At 39.3% G+C, this 19904-nt stretch overlaps 1 protein-coding gene across 1 annotated transcript; it reads right to left on the reverse strand.

Annotated features, from left to right (window-relative positions):
- Positions 1-785: 785 nt before the first annotated feature.
- Positions 786-13558, reverse strand: LOC105381112 (MFS-type transporter SLC18B1). The gene is made up of 10 exons (XM_038108458.2): positions 13195-13558; positions 9330-9499; positions 7511-7658; positions 6804-6990; positions 5786-5901; positions 4595-4788; positions 3987-4082; positions 2516-2684; positions 1649-1803; positions 786-1061 (listed from the first exon to the last, which is right to left on the reverse strand). The coding sequence occupies exons 1-10, from the start codon at positions 13303-13305 to the stop codon at positions 890-892; spliced, it is 1518 nt and encodes a 505-aa protein (XP_037964386.1). The 5' UTR covers positions 13306-13558; the 3' UTR covers positions 786-889.
- Positions 13559-19904: the final 6346 nt, after the last annotated feature.

A 19904-nucleotide genomic window follows, 5' to 3' on the forward strand; every position in this document is an offset into this window, starting at 1 on the left:
GTACAAAAATATTACGCATTGGTAGAAATATTCAATAATAATCATTTGGTGTTAATTTTCGAACTAGAAAATTAATATAATAAAGGACCCTTATTTGATGTTAAAGGGTAATATATAAATATAACAATCGTTACGTAAAGAGGAACAAAACATAATGTTCTGTATTTACAATCTGTTTTTGTAAAAATGAAAGTAACATTGGTAGAAGAATAATGCATAAAGAGCAATGTCTATAATATACGAGTATAGTGACAAACAACTCCAAGAACGGAGTGATAGAATTACAGTACTTACTTATAATAACATGTGTGAACACAAAACGATTCCTTCAGCACCCGCACAATGTAAACCGCAAACCTACATACATCTCTTAAAACAAACGAACATCATACACTCACGAGCATTGGAAAAGTTCCAGTGACAATAGCACCAAATTGCTCCTAAAGCCGGGTCCAGGCGAGTGTAACGTGAAATGTAACATTACGTGTAAGTTAGCGTCAACAGTGTGAACGGCACGCGAACTCAACCAAACGAGCACTGCGCGCGCTTTTGTGTTCGCGCGAAAAACCGACAGCCGATGGCTCAATCGCGAGCGTTACAAGTAATGCTCGTTGTGACGTCCACACGTAGAATTCGTGTTACATTACACGGTAAATTAAATTACACGTTACACTCGTCTGGACCCGGCTTAAACGGAAAAGACTAGCTTAGTGACGCCGTCCGCAATATTGAAGTACACTTTATAGCGCATCTATTTAGATGTATTTACTTACGTAAATATTTTGATCAAATTCTAAATTAAATGTTTTAAAAGTTTTGGTCTCGACATTTTGTTATAGGAACTTTTTTATTGCTCGTGAGTGTATAAGGAGCAACAAAGGCCCAGTCCCTATGTGACGGACATGGCGCCCCGGAAGCGCGAGTCGAGGCTCCCGTACGAGGGCCGGTAGCGCGGGGTGCGCTGGGACCAGGGGCTGCGGCGGTTCTTGTAGCTCGAGCACGCGATGAGGCTGTTCATGGCCGGCGGCCGGGACTGCTCCACGCTGATGCCGCGGCGGCGACTGAAATGTACAACAGGTATTTTGTTGAGAAACTATTCATAATACCCTGATTATACCTAACGAGTAAAGTGGCAAGACAATATCCTCGGCCGAGCAACTCAGTAAATTGCTAGCCATTCAACAGTCGATCATCGGCCGAGGATACTGTATCACCACTCTACTCGGTAGTGCATTAAAAAGTAGATATTTCAGTAGAATGCTGGTTACTACACTTGAGCTATTATCAACATGGGACAGCATATTAATCTCTCATACAAATCTCGTACTTTTGTGAATCGTAGTTTGGCCAATATCCAAACACACGGTCACCTAGTCTCTGGATTCAAGAAGCAAGCGTGTCCTGTTAAATCATCCCCGTGTTCGGCCACCATTATATTCTCCGTGGGGGTCTAAATACCTGCACCTGGCTCTCTCGAATGAAACCTTTGTGTATATACCCAAGGTCTAAACTGCCAACTTCCGTCACTATATACCCAAGGTTTCCTCACCTCTTGGCCCGTGGCGTGAGTGTCTGGTACCCCTCTCCGATGAGCAGCGCTTGCTGTTAAACCACCTTCCCTTCAAATATACCCAGGGTTTCCCCTCACCTCTTAGCCCGTGGCGTGAGTGCCTGGTACTCGTCTCCGATGAGCACGCTGCCGTCCAGGGTGCCGTCCAGCTGCAGCAGGTCGCCCGCCGACACCGACACGTCCAGCCCGCGCGCGCGGTCGTACGTCCACAGGAATATCAGCACTATCACGCCCTGGGGAACGGGTATAGGGATTAATATTGCTTGTCACCAAAAATCGGGGTTTTTTAACTTGTCTTTATTACAATAGGTTATTTTTAAATTGTATTGTGGACTGCTAGTTAGATACAGCCCGCGCGCCCGGTCGTACGTCCACAGGAAGATTAGCACTATCACGCCCTGGGGAACGGTGGAGGGGTTAAAGTTGTTTTATTTCAGATTTCTTATCATACACGGGTTTGTAATCGAAGTAGTTAATCTACGCTAATAATCACGATTTGCGTAAATACAGTGCTGTGATTGGTTAAACGCGCATTAAATGAGTATATCGATGTCGATAACGAAACTGTGTAGCGGCCGCAGAAAGCAATTCGGTGCAGACCCTTTTTTTTCATAACTTATTACTAAATGGCAGTGTAGACTGCTAACTAGATATTTTTGGTATGAAATTCACACTAAGTATATAAAAATAAAATTGGTACTTGATTATTGTAAACGGAGCAGGGCCACAAATGAAGCATGGCTCAAATTTCCATACAAAAGAGTTCAACGCGCAAGTTCCACCAAAACTTTACTTCGAGTTCTGATCCTTGCCACTATGTAAATAGATATTGCAATCAAAAACTCATATCTTAAACATTCCCTCGCAAATTCCATGCCTTAATTCTTATCACAAAAATAATTACCTCCTCGTCACCAATAACATCAACTCAATCCATCAACTTACAACAATAACATGGAGAAGGAATATAAACAGCGTGGATTCCTTAAACCCGACGGAGTCGTAGAGCAGGCCGGAAACGGTGGGCCCGATGAAGGCCCCCAGAGCGAAGGTGGACGTCCACATGCCGGACACCAGCCCGTACGTCTCGATGGAGTTGGGGAGGCCACTCGCACTGTGAGGATTAGAAGAGTGGTTAGGCTTTTTAATTTGGAAGGTTTATCCTATGTTTCGATGGAGTTGGCGAGGCCACTCGCTCTGAAAGAGTGGTTAGGCTTTTGAATTGGGAAGGTTTTTATCCCGTGTCATAGGGTGATGTTCACGTGCCCGACACCAACTCATATGTCTCGATGGAGTTGCGGAGGCCACTCGCTCTTTGGTAATTGGATGAGTGGATAGGCTATTGAATTTGGAAGGATTTCATGTGAGGACGAAATGGTACAGAAGGTTAAATACGAAACTATTGTTCATGTCATAGGGTGACGTTCACGTGTCTAACACCAGCCCGTACGTCCGAATGGAGTTAGGGAGGCCACTTGCTCTGTAAAGATTTGATAGTGGAGAGGATGATTACGATGAGCCTACGAGAGTGACGTAAACTGTACTCGTATACCTCTGACGCACACTGGGCCGCGACTAATATTATTCTGAGTAGCTAACCCTATGACCACGGTTACAAACCTTAGACGCGCTCTAGTATATCATGTTTGTCACCACACGCTAATTAATTAAGAAGAAGATTAAGTTTTTGAAATTAACAATGAAATTTGGAGGTTTTTTATGTGAAATTGGTCAAGTGCAAACAAAAACTAGACTGACGATAATTAAAAATTTAACCACGGATTTATTACTAATAAGATAATTGATAATCCTATAATAAGTTTTCTTGATTTATACCACAAACGATGTATTTTTACTAACATATGACTTATGTGTTAGATTCACTCTAAATATCTTCTATAGCAGCTTGTGAAAGTATAATCGGCTTTCCTGTATCCCGTGGAATGTTAATTGGTGTTCTCGTACACATTTTTTATGACTCAACCCAATAAATAACCAGATGCAGGAATCAAATTGAAGAGTCATCAGCAACAGCAAAAAGGGCAAATCGACAGAAGCAGTCAAATAACAAGCAAAATGGTGGACGACAATTATATTTCGATTAGTGTTTTTCTGATTATTACACAACCCGATCCCTAATTCCCTTCACATTGGCGAGGCGATTTGCTGTTTTTGTCCAAGAACTTTAATGAGGTTTTGGCATATACCTGGGTTTATACACGAACAGTTTAAATACAATAGGTAAGATAATTATTCATGCATCAACTACTAGGTGTTATGCATTTGTGATGTTAAACGTATTAGTGGCAAAACACTACAACAGCTACGCTACATCAAGACATGAGGCAGCCATAAACCGCAACAAAAATGCACATTTCTAGAAGATATTTACAATTTTATTTAAACAATGTCTTACATGGATGTGCTGAGGGCATCAGAGAAGGACGCCACCAGCTGGCTCCCAATGCCAAAGCCGTGGAACACCAGGCCCAGAATTGTCACCCATTGAGTTCTGAAACAAATGCAAATGAAAAAAATAAAAAAAATATTAGTAAATCTGTATGACGAAGGAGGAGACATGTGGTGTACCTACCATAACATAGTTACTAATCATACAACATGATAGATGAAAAGTATTGTTACATAAATTGTTAAGGAAACAATCTCCCGTGGACCCCGTTTAGTGTAGGTATCTATGTAGGTAATCGTCATAGGCCCGATTTGATTACAATATCCTGTCCGGTGTCCTCGCAACTATCGTATTGTCCTCGCAACTTGTCACGCGAGCGGGTTTTTGCTAAACACACGGGCGGGCTCACCAGAAACTTGCGGTAAAGCTAGTGCTATGCAACAGTATTCTAAAAATTTGTTTAAAACGTGATGTGATTTTCTTATAACATTTAAAACTAATAACATCTTCAAGCTAATATCCATGTATTTTGTCTGGGGCAAAGAAACCTGCCCCTGACCAATGTCACTCTGAAAGGTGTCATTATATCTCAGACGCATAGTACTTCAACTCACGTAGGAAAACTGAAGAAGGGCGCCGGTCCAATGAGCAAGAAGGATCCCGCCACAAATGCACAGCCGAGCACGGTGACGTATTTAGGCTTCATGTAGGGCTGGTCGCAGAGCCACCCCCATGCGGGCGCGGAGAGCGCGTACACGCCGCCGTTGATCACGAACATCAGGCCCAGGACTATTGGGGATAGGTTGAACTGCGGGAAGAAAGGGGGTACTAGTTTAAGCCAATGTAAAAATGTCGTCATCATCTTAATTTTTCCTTTTTATCAGGGACATAGGAATCGCAGTATTTTCCTCAATTCGGCTCGGTTTAACGCTCATTGCATTCGAGATCGAGTTCTCGCCAGTTTAGATCCAGCGCTGTTGCCTCCGTTACAGTTAGTAATTAGTAAGATCACACACTAAGAGGGGTCAAGTTTCAGCACTAGGCGACTTTAATAGTGTAGTGTAGACTGTACTGTACTATTAAAGTCGCCTAGTGCTGGTGGAATTCTTGAATAAATACAACTCAATATAAGTCTCTTCATGGTTCAATAATGGCTTGAGTGGCTCCAAAAACATTACCAGTAAAGTAAGTGTGCTGATGCTATTTATATTTACTGATGTATAGACAGAAGCAATGAATGAATAAGGATTATCTGATAGATATAACTTACAAAGTAGTGAATTATTTACTAACATATTGCAATGAAAGCATTAACCCAGTCATGTGATTGAGAATGACTAAGTTTTGCTTACCTCTGCACTATTCCTTATCTATGAAATGTGGGTAAGTTCAAGTTAGATAACTTAATGAGCACTGAAAGCTGATTGATCAATTCAATCAGTTTAGTTTTATTAAATAAATAAAAATAATGTGGACACTGGACATACTCTGCATAAGAAAATGCGATAGCCAAAAACTATTGAGTCATCATTTTAAAATAATATTTGTTTTACGTAAGTAGTTGGTATACCTAAATACGATGGAATTTGATACGGTAAAAGCCGTGCTGGCAAATATTACCTACCACCATGCATGTACCATCGTTTAAGTAGGTACCTACCTAATTAACATTAAAATAACGAGAAATTGCAAAAGTCCAAACAGCGCTTTGACTGTGTGCGTAGGTCCCGTGCTATTGGTCGACTGTGTGCATAGCTCACATGCTATTGGTTGACCGTGTTTGTAGGACGCGTGCTAGTGGTTACCTGTCGCAGGTGCGGCTCGAGCGTGGCCTGCAGGAAGCCGATGCTCATGCTGGTGCAGATGATGCTGATGGCCGACAGGAACACGCCCGGGATGCGGAGGAGCGTCAGCATGCTCGCTGGAATAAACATGATTAGTAGCTTAAATACATTGAAATCAGACACAGTAGAAGTCCACTGTAGTAGAATAAATAAACTCAAAAAATAATAAAAAAAAATAGAAGTCTATTGTCGTCAGGCGCGATATCCCGACTTTGTGACGCTAAAAGATAAAAATATGTGTAAGTAAGTCAAGTTACATCCAGAATCCAGACCTTGGTTATTATGGAGTTCTTGCAATGTTCATTTCTCTTCCTTCATATGGCATCGCCTTGGGATGCAATGAATATTGCCATCAAGTATATACATTTAAACTGATATCCGTATCAAATATAAAGCGCTCTAAATAATCGTGGTGCATTCCCTAATTTGTATCAGTGGGGCAATGCTCTGATTACTTGAAACAGATACCAAATTAAAATTAAACTAAACAAATGGTAATTAGAGAATTTAGGGAGTTCCTAGAACTACATATTTGTCGATGATTGCGCCTTATCGGTTGCATTTCGGTGTCATTATATGGCACTGCTGTTGAGGTGATTAATGAGTTCAATAGTTCAGCCGCTATCTAAGGTATGCGAATGCGTGTATCCTAGATTGGCAATTTGTGGTGGAAATGAGTACTGGTGCCGTATTTCTCTCATTTGATTTGAATGTATATAGGTACTTGGCAACCAAAAAAAGTGATGATGATGACGGTGATGAAAGATGATGATGATGATGACCAAGAAAATCACTCCTTTCAGCCTCGTGTACCCGGGCTTTAGATGTTTTCAAAGGAAATGATTATGACCTTTTCATATTCTACGACTGTCTAAAATAAATCCATCATATAACATTACCCCGTACACAATGGCGATGGCCTGTAGTGGGCAAGCATGGGTCATTGTGCACTGGGGCCTTAAAATATGCTCTAACTCACGTCCAGCCGGCTTCAAGTCCTCATCGTCCCCGCCCTGCGGCAGCGCGAAGCAGCTCATCACAGCAGCGCAAAACAGCGCGAAGCCCAGCACGGCGAAGGGCAGCGAGTAGCCGCCCGCCGCGTACAGGGCGCCGCCCAGCGTTGGCCCTACGATCAGGCCGAGGCCGAAGAATGTTTCGAGGGAGGCCTGGAACGAGGGTAACTGGTTATAGTTTTTTAAAAATATAGCAAGAGTCCTATGAGGTGTGATTGATAGATGCTGGAGAATACCTACAGTAATATCTTCCAATCACAGATCCGTACTTACGTCGATTCACAATAAAGTGACGTTCATCTACGTCGAAAACGAACCCGTGAAGCGGCAGCTGTAGGCCTATCACAGGCTAACGTGATGAACGATACTACACAAACATATTGAAAAAGAACAGCGCCAATGTAGTCACTTTTGGAACTAAAAAAAGTCACCAATTGACTTTAGTATCTAACGCGTATAGATTCGAAAGTGTTTTGCCCATATAGTTAAATTTGTCATTTTAGCGATCACGAACCAAATTTGACGTGATTTGAATAGATTCGAACGAAATTATATCGCTAACGTCACCTTACATATGACAGTTGACGATACGCAACGTTACCGGAGGTTCGAGAATTGAAATCGGAAATTTTAATAATAATTCGAAATTGAATCCGGATACAGCGTAACTCACAAACATGGTGGCGACATTGTTGGGAAACTCCTTGGCGATGATGGCGAAGGACGCGGTGAGGAAGGCGGCGTTGCCCGTCGCCTCCACGATGCGGATCACGAAGCTCAGCGTGATGAACGGCACGTGGCCCTCCACCTTGTCCAGCAGTCTGGGGACATTGTGGGTTAATTTGATGAAATTATATGTTGTTGGTTGAAAACCCACTAAAGTCTGCTTTTTAATCTCAGATACTAAATTGTCAGATTCTGAACGGTTCAACAACTGTCCTGCCAATATAAAAATACGTCACTTAATCGCCAATAGAATTGTGTGACTATCCTTAATCTCTACTGCCGCTATACAGGGTGTTGCAAAAAGGGTATATCAAGCCGAAACCAGCATGTGCAGCATGTTATATCTAAGCCCGGGAAAGAAGTCAGAATCTCAAAATACGTTACCGTTTTTGAGTAATTAACGTCCAAAGTTTTACTCGAAAACTGGGTACCAACAACCCTATCGTGACACAGTGACCTACATAATCAACGAGTGTCAACGACCTTATAAAATCACGTACCTATGGAAACCGATCCGTTCATTTTTAAATATTTTATTCTTTAAGCCCGCGCTACATTCGCGCCGCGAAAGCGTAAAATGCGAGTTCACGCCGGTATTTATTTTTACTTGTCTCTAATTTTACATAAATAATAGACAGTGAAAAAAAAGACTTAGTAAAACTATTTTTTCTGTTTAATTGGGTTATGAAATCCGACGAAATAAAAATGCCGGAAACGGGAACGGGTCTTCGACTTACTGGCAATGGCATTGGCAACATCGTAGTTTATTTTCTCTATTGGCAACAAGGCAACAATATGGCAACGGGTGGAAAAATTGCTTTCTGCTTTTTTATGTTTACTAAATAATATTACTAGTAACTAATTTGGAAGTTCATAGGAATAATTATAATCGAGATTCAGTGCGGATTTAAACTTTAGCATAATTAAACAGAAACACTTGGAACTTACACAAGTCTGACCGATTTAACCTTTTTCTCGTGGTTCAAGTGTTTTGTTGTTTTTCGTGTTAAGTATTACTTCAAAACAGTTAGTATTGTGAAAGTGGAATGTGATTAATGTGATTATTTGAGGCTGCGGTGGTTCATCAGATGTCTGTGAAGAGTTGAAGATGTAGTGTTGTGTTTGTTGTGGAAAAGGATTGTTGTGAAAATGGATTGAACTTTGGAATTAACTAGGTATGTTTTTCTTTGATTGTATCCCAAGAATGTTCTTGTTGCAATGATTCAAAACTAGGGAGGTATAACGTACAAATTCCAAACATACTCTTGTGTTTCTAATCAGTAATATTTCTAATTTGCGGCCTCCGATTTATCATATGCTTTTGAGGTTATGTTTTTGTTTACAATAAACACGTCAGCTTTTGACGTAATGATATTAGAACGTAGGGTTGCCAAAAACGATACAGACTAAAATATGGATTAAATTTTGTATGGGACGATAAAAATGTCGTGCGCCCGATTCCAACATCGAAAACGTTATCTCCGGGATAAGTTGTGTGGACCCTTTTCGGCTTAATATACCAATTTTGCAACACCCTGTAGATAAACATCACTAGGTATAACGTGATTCGCCGTAAATACAGCGTTGTGACTGATGGAACGCGCATTAAAAGAGTCTATCGACGTCGATAACGAATTCGTACAACGGCCGTTGAATTACGAAGGGCGAGGCCCCATTAGTACGTTCCGTCGTCGCAGCGACGTCGTCGCCGCCATACATCGTTCCTTCTGTAGGACGCGACGCAACTCAAATGGCAGGTCACTCACCCGAACAATATGGCGCAAGTCCCCGTAGTGAGGATCCCCACGTTGAACAGCAGTTTGGGCCCAATGCGGTTGAGGTGCGCGCCGTACAGCGGGCTCACCAGGAACACCACCAGCTCAAACACTCCGAACACGAGCCCGTACTCCGTGGCCGTGCAGTCCTTCTTCTCTGCCTGGGGATGAGGTGCAGGTTTTCATGTGAAAAGGTTATAATTATATGTGTGGATATCTCACACATGGCCATCAGACCCCAGCTAGGCAGAGCCTGTATGTACATACTGTATGTATGAGCCACGTAATATGGGTGTAGCGACACATGTTATAGTCACGTTTTGCAATGTCAGTTTTCTAGTAACTTCCAGTAGCGAACAATGCGCAGACGCTAGTCGTCTCGCGCCCGTCACTTAGTTCACACACGAAATGTAAATTGGTTACTATGTGTAGAATCTGATTAAATAGTTTGGCCTCAAGAAATCCTGCATTCGTCATTTACCATCAACCCCATAGCCACATGTAAACCCTAAACTGGTGACCTCCGACAATCTGAACACGCAACCTTCGGAAGAAATTATGGAGTCAGCACGGCGATGACGCGGCATGGAACGGCGTGGACGAGACGGCTCCCCCAGCAAGGCCATGGGGTAACAACGACAACAGCAGGAACATCATCTACTGGAAGTGCACCACACCTTCACAAATTTTGGTAACGCATCAAAGAAGAAATTAACGTATCGAAGCATCTCAAGTCAGGACCTGGACGAGCGGAACACATAGAAGGTGCGATTGCGCGTCCACGACGGCAGGTCAACGGGCGGTAATCGGCGCTTCTGAAGTTAGCGAGTTTGGACGGTTTCCTCGCTGCGAGGCTGCCGAGCTGGAGCATAGTGGACTGGTCACCCACGCGGAGGCTCACTCGAGGGTCCTCATGGAAGTTCCCGCCAGGATGGACGAGAGGTGCAACGAAAGAAGCTATTTTTAGATCGGAAATTCCCACATGGTTCAATCACACACGAGGTCGGATTCGCAGAACCGAGGTAGCAGCGTTCATCTTGCACGGTCAGCGGAATGTGATAAGCGCGTCGCGAGTGAACATAGTGCTACGTAGTTTTACCAAGTGGTTTATTGTGTGATTTATAAGTTTGATTTGTTAATTTTGTATCAGTATTGAAATGTAATTTTGTGATTTCTGTTTTGTTTGATATTGTATGTTTCAAGTTTAAAGCTCCGTAAGAGAGGCTTTTGTAACATAGGTATTACGAAAATTTTTGACAAAATTTTGAAAAACGGGGGAAGTGATGTAGCGACACATGTTATAGTCACGTTTTGCAATGTCAGTTTTCTAGTAACTTCCAGTAGCGAACAATGCGCAGACGCTAGTCGTCTCGCGCCCGTCACTTAGTTCACACACGAAATGTAAATTGGTTACTATGTGTAGAATCTGATTAAATAGTTTGGCCTCAAGAAATCCTGCATTCGTCATTAACCACAACCCCGTAGTCACCTCATTGTAACCCAACATGGGTATCGGACAGCTGGTATATCTACACAGATAGATACATATTATTATACATATTAACACCGAAGATTCGAGTACAAATAATATCTGTTTTTCAAACAAATATCCGCCCCGGCCGGGAATCGAACCCGGGTCCTTCGGCAAAGCAGTCATGGTCACTAACCACTACACCACTCGGCCGTCAAAAGGTTAAAGAGGGGTGTTATAAGTTTAACTGGTCTGTGTATCTATAACTGTCTATGATAGCGAGAGCTCCCAAACGTGAATTCTTCATAAACAATTGAAGTTCAAAATACCTAAGCCGTAGGTAGCTAGAGCAAAAACACAACAGTGTGATTAGAGACAAGACTGTCGGGCAAAGGCCACGCAAATTGAGACGGCAAAGATGATAACCTGTGACGGGGCTCCGACAGGTTATCGAGGCGCTTCGGGTAAGTCGATGTCTTCAACGATAGATTAGGTATCTACGCACCTCTGTGTTGTGTATCTTATGCCATTGTCTGCATGGATTAATTGAATTTTAAACTGAAATTGCCTGAAATTGTCTTATTTAAATACCTAGAAGCTGTAGGATATCAGTTCGATATGCTAACCATTACATTACTAGACAAAAATATTATCTAGCTACTAGTGAGCGATTGATGAATTAAACATACTATTATAGGAACATTCTTATGTACGTACATACCTACTTAGTCTAATTGCCTACGGATACGAGTTAGAAGTGCAAAACTTTTGTCTTTGTAATTTTACGCCGATGTTTCAAACTCACTTACGAACTATTGAAAATATATCTGTCTAAGTACAAATAAAACATTTGCTTCGGTCAGCAATTAATCCTATACCTACATTCACCACAAACATGATGAGCCCAACGCTCCGCTCCGGTCATCACCCCACACAAAATTAAAGAGACCTTAGCAGCATCTTGAAATATTTACCTCAAAGAGCTTCCAAACCCTTCATTCAGATTAATTCAACTAAAACATAAAAATCGTTAAACTTCTCGGAATATATTTGAATTTTGTGCAATAAATTTGCAGATTTTTAACGTTTAAAGGTACCTCTAGCTACACGATCACAATGATTATCCCTGCTAAGACTTCAGTACAGTTGCACCCGGTGACTCGTTGAGCAAACCGGACTAGCCACGTGTGAGCATCGCAACACTTGTTATGTCATTAGATTATTATAATTATATCAAATGGTATAATATGCTATAATTATGTGAAACAATTTCTACATATTTCGTCAGCTAACGGTTATGGCCTTAGCGCCTCTGTAGTTTAGGTACTACGGCTGCAAATTTGGTTTCTAATCTACAGTACCTACATACTATGTATAATAAAACTAAATTATGATTTGTATGTATTTAAATATTTTTTACGGTAAGTGCTATTGCATTATCCCTGAGGCTTTTTAACCCGGAATTCTGACGGGAAGCTTTTTTATTCGCCTAGGAAAGCTCTCGTGGAAAAGCTTGTTATAATTATTAGTTATACAAGCTGCCCCGCCGCGAGCTTCGCTTCTCCTTAGAATGTTATGATAAGCAAATCAACTGTTCACGAAATTCATTAGAAATTAAGTAAGTATTCTAATAGTTTTCTATTACTTACTATAGACGTTCGTTTTACATTCTTACTGTAAATGACAAAGAAACACTCGTAAGTCACAAGTTCATGAAATAAATGATTAGGTACTTATTGTTACTTACATTTTATACTTTAATACATTTATACAAATAAGTACTTATGTAGTACGTACATGAATAATATGAATATTAGTTACCTTTGGAATTAGATGCTAAACGGCGGTTTACTGGATTCATTGTAATTTGAAAGATCATTTGAATCTACCTAATTAATATATGCTTATAAAAGATTTTTTTAAAAGTGTACTTATTGGTATTGTTTCGTCAAAATCGGTTCAGCCTAAGACACTTGGCGAATGTTATAAAGATAATCAACTTTAACAAAATTTGAAACTTTCATATAAGTACAATGTGATAAGGATTATAGGTTCTAATACGGAACTCTGTCAGCTGATCTGTCTCTGTCTTTTATAAGGGGTTATGTCTGGCTTTTGTATTTTATAGGAAGGTTGCTCACTCTGAAAATGTATTTTGGCATTTGAATCGGATAGTACATATTACATAGGTGGCATAGGTACCTATTATAAACAGTGACATTGGGATCTTGATTGATGTTTTGTTATTGGTGGTGTTGGTGTGGTGGCCGGTCATTAACCTACACCTGGTTTGATCACTAATGAAGTTTCAACCTCTATAAGTAGATATAGTATGTACTGCTAAACCAAGAATAACTATATATTTGGCAGAAGTAAAAACCTTACCTCTTGGGGATAAAACGGTGCTTGCAACGCAACGCATATTGCGTTGCAGAAGTCTGCGATAGATATGACCACAATGGTCATCCACTGGCGACGAGTGAAGTCCCAACCCATTGTTTTTTATATGAATTACACTTTATAACCTATAAAGTTTTAGGTCGAAGTCACTTAATTAAAAAGTACTGTTCATCTATTTGTTTCGGACAGTAACTATATTATTTGAAATTCCTAGTGTAGCACTCATTTTTGATATTTAATTAATAATATATATCACTGAAAAACAATTATTTCTTTGTTACACAGCTTTTTAAAGACTATCAGAACGGCTTTCTGTCCTGTATGAGGGTAGAAGACTGAATAAGATAACTTGCTTTGAAGAGTACTGATTTATCAATAAATCACATTGAACTTTGCTGGACCTTTCCAAGCGAGGGTGATATCGTTGAATCACTAACCATTACTGTTTTATGCTGACAGCATTGTACCAATGTTTAGTAAAATCTTCAATGGATATAGTTTACTGAAGATAAGTCGGGTGGTAGAAAGTGCTTATTAGGAGGGATATTAACTTAATGACCGCAAATAAGATAACAAAACGCAAAGGAGTCAGGGTTCGCTCCAGAGAAGATATCGTATGGGGGTAAGTAATTTAGAAAAGTTCTTGGAATTGGCCTGTTTGTATATCGATAAACCAAAAGAAAATTTAGTACGACAGTCAATCCTAATCCTAACTATCCTCATCCTCACTAATATTATAAATGTGAAAGTAACTGTGTCTGTCTGTCTGTTACTCTTTCACGCCAAAACTACTGAACGGATTTGAATGAAATTTGGTATACATATGGTCTAGACCCTGAGAAAGAACATAGGCTACTTTTTATCCCGGAATCCCCACGGAAAAACTTTTTAAAACGAAGTGAAGCTCGCGGGAACAGCTAGTAAACAATAATTTCTCTAGGTGTAGTTATTGGTATGTTAAGAATGTGTTTCACAACTAGATAGGTAAGATGAACAAATAACTACCGGTAATCAGTTTAATACTAAAGAAGAAATAGTTCTTAACAGCTAGGTGAAAGGAAGCAGATTTGCTGAAGAATAATATTTAATATAGATAATATAATTATATATATTATCGTATATTTGAGCTTATCAATCTTACAGCTACGAGTGTTATTAGGACGAAAATATTTCTACTCTAGGCTACCTAGAGATAGATTGGTCTAGAATGAAAGGGATCATGTATCTATTAATCTACATTTAAGATTGTTGTGCAAATTACCCACTTAAATATGCAGCTGCGATAAACATTTCAAATAACTCAATTGATTGCATCCAGAACTTGCTGATTTATCAGTACCTACGACTCCTTATCATTTTAGCCCATGACAATATTAATGTACAGTCAACAAAACATATTACTTGCCACTCCAAGAAAAAACATTTCTTTAGTAAGAGGTAAAAGACAGAAGAACTTCTTAGGTGACCAACACTAGGCTACACTAGTTAAGTACTAGGGTGCTTTCACCAGTTTAGCCACTTAGTTTAGAATAGCCGCTGGGCTATGGACTAACGCATACTTAATTATTTGAGCATCCTATCGATAAAAAAAAGTTCATCTCATTGTGTATTAATTAGCATGAGTCATTGTGACTCCAAAGTATGATAATCATCATAGGTATAATGATTTAATCGAGAATCAGGTTTAGCGCAGAATTAGGTTTTGCACTGGGGTACTAAATTACAAAAAGTTGACCAAAAAGGCGGTAAACTTTTTTCAATACAGTAGATCCTACTATAAAAACTCATAAATATTATGAGACATGTACAATAAACGCTTATATATTAAAATAAACATACTCGCAGTCTTTATAAAGTATATATTCATTAATTTTTCTTCTCGTTTAAAATGACTTCCACCACGAAAGACTAGGTAGTAAGTTAATAATATTTAACTAATTTACTTGAAGGATATGCTGATCATGATACAGATTAAAGCTGAATGTTTTTAATGACAAAACTATTTGAATAAGATAAGCAACAACGCGCCTCGTGACGTGACGCTTGTTTATACGTAAAATTAAATATTTTGTGAGAAATATAATTCAGTTCATGTATAAAAAAAACTGGTTTTCTGCTGGAAATTTTTTAGCAGCATTTTTTTCAAGTGTTTTATGTTTATTATTTTGAACCCGGTAAACCCACTTGCGTAGGAATACTGCAATTATTTATAATATACCATTTTGAATTTAACGGTCAAATTCGCATTTATTGTGAGTATTACTCAGTAGGAAGTGCATGATAATCCACCTTATTTAGGTATAGTTTACGTATGATTATGACAATTAACAATACACTTCATAAGTGTTATATCGGTATTTGAATTTTTTGTTGTTGTTAAGAATGATCACTTTATTCTTATCGTATTGGTGGTCATAAACACAAAAACCATTAAAAAAAAATTAAGTATTGGCTAGTCAGATTTGCACCAGTTGCTGACTGCCCAGGGTGCGACGGAAGTATGGAACAAGCGATACGACATCACTCCATTATTTTCAGGGAGGTTTTTTTCAAGTAGTTAAATACCTGGAGACCACTGTGTCATCATATTTTCTGACTTATACACTCACAGGCAATGAAAAGGTTCCACTGAGAAAATCACCAAATTACTCCTAAACGAAAAAGGCTAGCTAAATGACGCCTTCTGCAAAATTGATGTACATTTAACAGAGCATCAGGATATTACTAACTAAAAACGGTAATATTTTGTAATTTTTTAATTAAATGTTTGAAAAAATTGGGGTTGCATCGTGTCTGCATTTTGTGAGTGGATCTTTTTATTGCCCGTGAGTGTAATAGGTACCTAATTGAAATTTGTAAGAATACAGGTACATAATGTAGGTATGTCAAATCTGGACTTTAGCGGATTTGTGTATTCCTAGTTCCGAAAATGTCGTATGAAGTCAACCAAGACCTAATCTATTTATTCCTTCAACGAACATCATATTATATTTTGTTGCATACTCACGTGCAATACAAAAGTTCCAGCTGCCATTGACGTTCCATAAGACACTGGAACTTTTTCATTGCTCGTGGACGAACTTAATAGTTGCGATCTCGTAACCTAATAAATTTATAGTTTGCATACAATGTATTTTTATCACTGTCAGTTAAAGCATGGTGTCACCACATAATTATGATTTCTATCGGTTGCCGTTGAGGTGGAGGAGTTCCCCAGCGGAGACCACGAGCTAGCCATCGAAGCGTGGCACGCCGCTTGTGACGCTGGGAAGGCTGGGAAGAGTTCCTTTGCAACAGTTGTATGACCAGCAGTGTGTTGGCGATGACTTATGAAGAGATTAGGGATCCCTTATGGTTATGGTTATTAGGGATCCCTTATAGTTATAACATAAGTGTCTTGACTGAATCTGATAATTAAAGGTTTCTGAGCAGTTCATATTGGAACCATATCTAAGATGCGTTAAACATAGGGACAAACTACACCTTAAACTTAAACGTGATCCAGATAATACTGTTTTAAGAATAACGTACTGTAGATACAGAAATTTCTTTGGAAAATTGATTAAGAAAATGAAAAAGCAGTATAATCGCTGCGAATTAGAACATGCTGGTAATTCCGGACTTAAGAAAACATGGGAAGTAATCAATAAGATCACAAATCGGAAATCAAAATCGGTTTCTGCCCAAGATATTTTGTCATCCGAAAGCTCGGCGGTAGTTGCAATTAATAAAACAAATGCTTTCTTTGCCAACATTGGCAAAAACCTAGCAGATAAAATCGCAGTCAAGCACAAGGATGTTGTGCCTCAGTATTCCTGCCAACTCACGAGCCCTTCAGACTCCCTTTCTCTAAGTCCCACCGATCCATATGAAATTAGTTTAGTTATTGATTCGCTCAAACCACTTGGTTCTGTCGGGTGGGACAACATTCCTGCGGCAGTTGTTAAGCAAAATAAAATGTTATTGATAGGTCCCCTTACTCACATCTGCAATCTTTCTTTTACTTCAGGAAAATTTCCAACAGCCTTCAAAAAAGCTATAATAATACCTGCCCAACAAACATTTTACCCTCAGTTACAGCTATTTTTATAACTTTAACCTGTATAACTGTGTTATAATTATCTCAGTTCTAACATAAAGCGATAAAGATGAGTTAAAAAATGAAATAAGTGTTAACAGCAGGTTTAAGTGTTAAAATGGTATTAGTCAAAGCAATTATAATTAAGATGTTATAGGTTTAAACTGTTTCTAGAACCTAAAGCTATACAAGAGTGCTCACTGACACCTGTTAACACTTATGGTTGTTAAGTGGTTTCCTTTAATGCTCATATAAAGCTTTAGGTGTCATATTGAATTTAGACTGCAGGAATTGGTTATAAAAGAGATTTTGTCAAGAGTGCAGTAAGACAAGATTCTTAAAGTGTTGGAAAACTCAACAATGCAGTTTTAATCTTTAAGGTTAACTTAACTTACGCTTATTGCGTTAGGCAAGTAGACTGTAAAAGTAACGGTGTTAAGCAAGACTGTGCGGATCGACGAAGACCGCATAATACCCTTGGCTAAGGGTTTTTTATTTCAAAAAGTGTAATAGATGACTTAGGTGAGTCTATATCTCTTAAATGTAAGTTCGCCATTTGCATTGGCGACCTAACCTATAAATTGCTGGGATAAACAATATTTTGCTTTAAAATACTTACCTATTTATGTGAATTTTGTCATTCCAGTCATGCCAATCGATTTATGAAACTAATGGACATACAGCAAGGATACAAAAAGAAACAAAATTGAGTCGTCTACTTATTATTTACTTATGTTTCATTTGAAATCCTTCATAAATTCGGAGCGCATTAAAATTGAGGTGGGAAATATGGTATACATTACAGTAAAATTACAATGGCATATTATTTTCAATTCACAAAACATGTTAAGTCAAGTTAATATATTATATTTACTGTTATTTAGTATTAATCAATACTGTCACTTTAATACTGTCGCGTATGATTGCTGTTGACACTATTATTTTCAAACACATACAACTTGTATGGTAAAAGTGTATTCGAAAAACGGTAACATACTCACTTAACCCTTTTTTACCAAACAAATAAGAGTCAGGGTGTCAAATAACCATTCTACAACTACAACTATACCGGTAAAAGTTCTAGCTGAGAGTGATTAAACGCTCTTCTATAATAACTTTAGCACTTCAATGACACCGTACTACAAGCTTTCTATAACTTAAACACTTCAATGACACCGTTTTACAGACTTTCTAAAGCCTTTACTCTCAAAATCGTGGGCCTCTTTCGTGGTTATAAGTGAGTTACAGCACTCTCCTACACTCTTATACAGCTATGTCTTAACACTTTAATTTTCGAATGGAACCATTATACAAGTTATATGAGAGTTTTTTTAACGCTACGATGTTAATTGGGTGTTCATAAGACTGGCGACAGGGCTTTGGTAAATAACTACAGGCCTATTTCTATCTTGCCTACTTTATCCAAAATATTGGAACGTCTTTTAAACAAACGTCTTGTGGCATTCCTAGAGTCTAGATCACTATTATCTGCGAATCAATTCGGATTCCGAAGCGGTAAATCTACGGCCGATGCAGTGTCCCAATTGACAAACTTTATTGCTTCAGGTCTAGACAGTGGTAAAAAATGCTTGGGCATCTTTCTAGATCTGGCTAAAGCGTTTGACACTGTGTCGGTCCCGTTACTAATAAGGAAGTTGGAGCATAGCGGTGTTCGGGGTATCCCTCTGGAACTATTTGGAGACTATCTCAGTAATCGAGTGCAAGTTGTCAGGATTGGTAAGTTAGTGAGTGACCCACTTCCAGTTACTTACGGCGTCCCCCAGGGCAGCATCCTTGGTCCAACCCTGTTCTTGCTCTATGTTAACGAATTGTGCAACCTTCCTTTACATAAAGGCAAAATTGTCACATTCGCTGATGATACAGCGCTTTTGTTCCAGGGTGAAAACTGGATTGATACATTTAACAGTGCCCAAACCGGTTTTGATAAAGTAAATGCTTGGCTGTTATCGAACACCCTGACACTAAACGCTGACAAGACAAAATATATGACGTTTTCTATCCGGAAGCCGCGAGTAATCAACCCATCTTTTAAAATTCTGGCCCACACTTGCTTCAATCGCCCAACCACTCAAGGATGTGACTGCCCAAACATTGATCAAGTAAATGAAATTAAATATTTAGGTGTAATCATTGACTCGAAACTTACGTTCAAATCTCACATTGCCGCCCTCACTGTAAGAGTCCGGAGATTGATGGCAATTTTTGGGACTCTCCGACATATAGCAGATCCTCGCCTACTCAAAATGGTTTACTACACACTCTGTCAGTCTATACTTACGTACTGTATTACTTCTTGGGGCGGTACATGTAAGACATTTCTACTACCACTGGAACGAGCCCAGAGAGCTATCCTGAAGGTCAGCACGTTCAAACCGATTCGGTTCCCGACCGCAAAAATACATAGAGAATGTGGTATTTTAACTGTTAGACAACTATTTATCATGAACTCCATCCTAAGGATTCACTCAACTACCGTTTTCCCATCTTCCACAATCTCCTGCTCTAGCCGGCGTTCGTATGCAGTGGTATCTACTGACTTTTATAAGACATCCTTTGCTAAAAGATTTGAATTTTATCTTGGTGGTTATTTGTATAA

This window comes from Plutella xylostella, chromosome 15 (genome assembly GCF_932276165.1).
Source record: "Plutella xylostella chromosome 15, ilPluXylo3.1, whole genome shotgun sequence".
Lineage (NCBI taxonomy): Eukaryota > Metazoa > Arthropoda > Insecta > Lepidoptera > Plutellidae > Plutella > Plutella xylostella.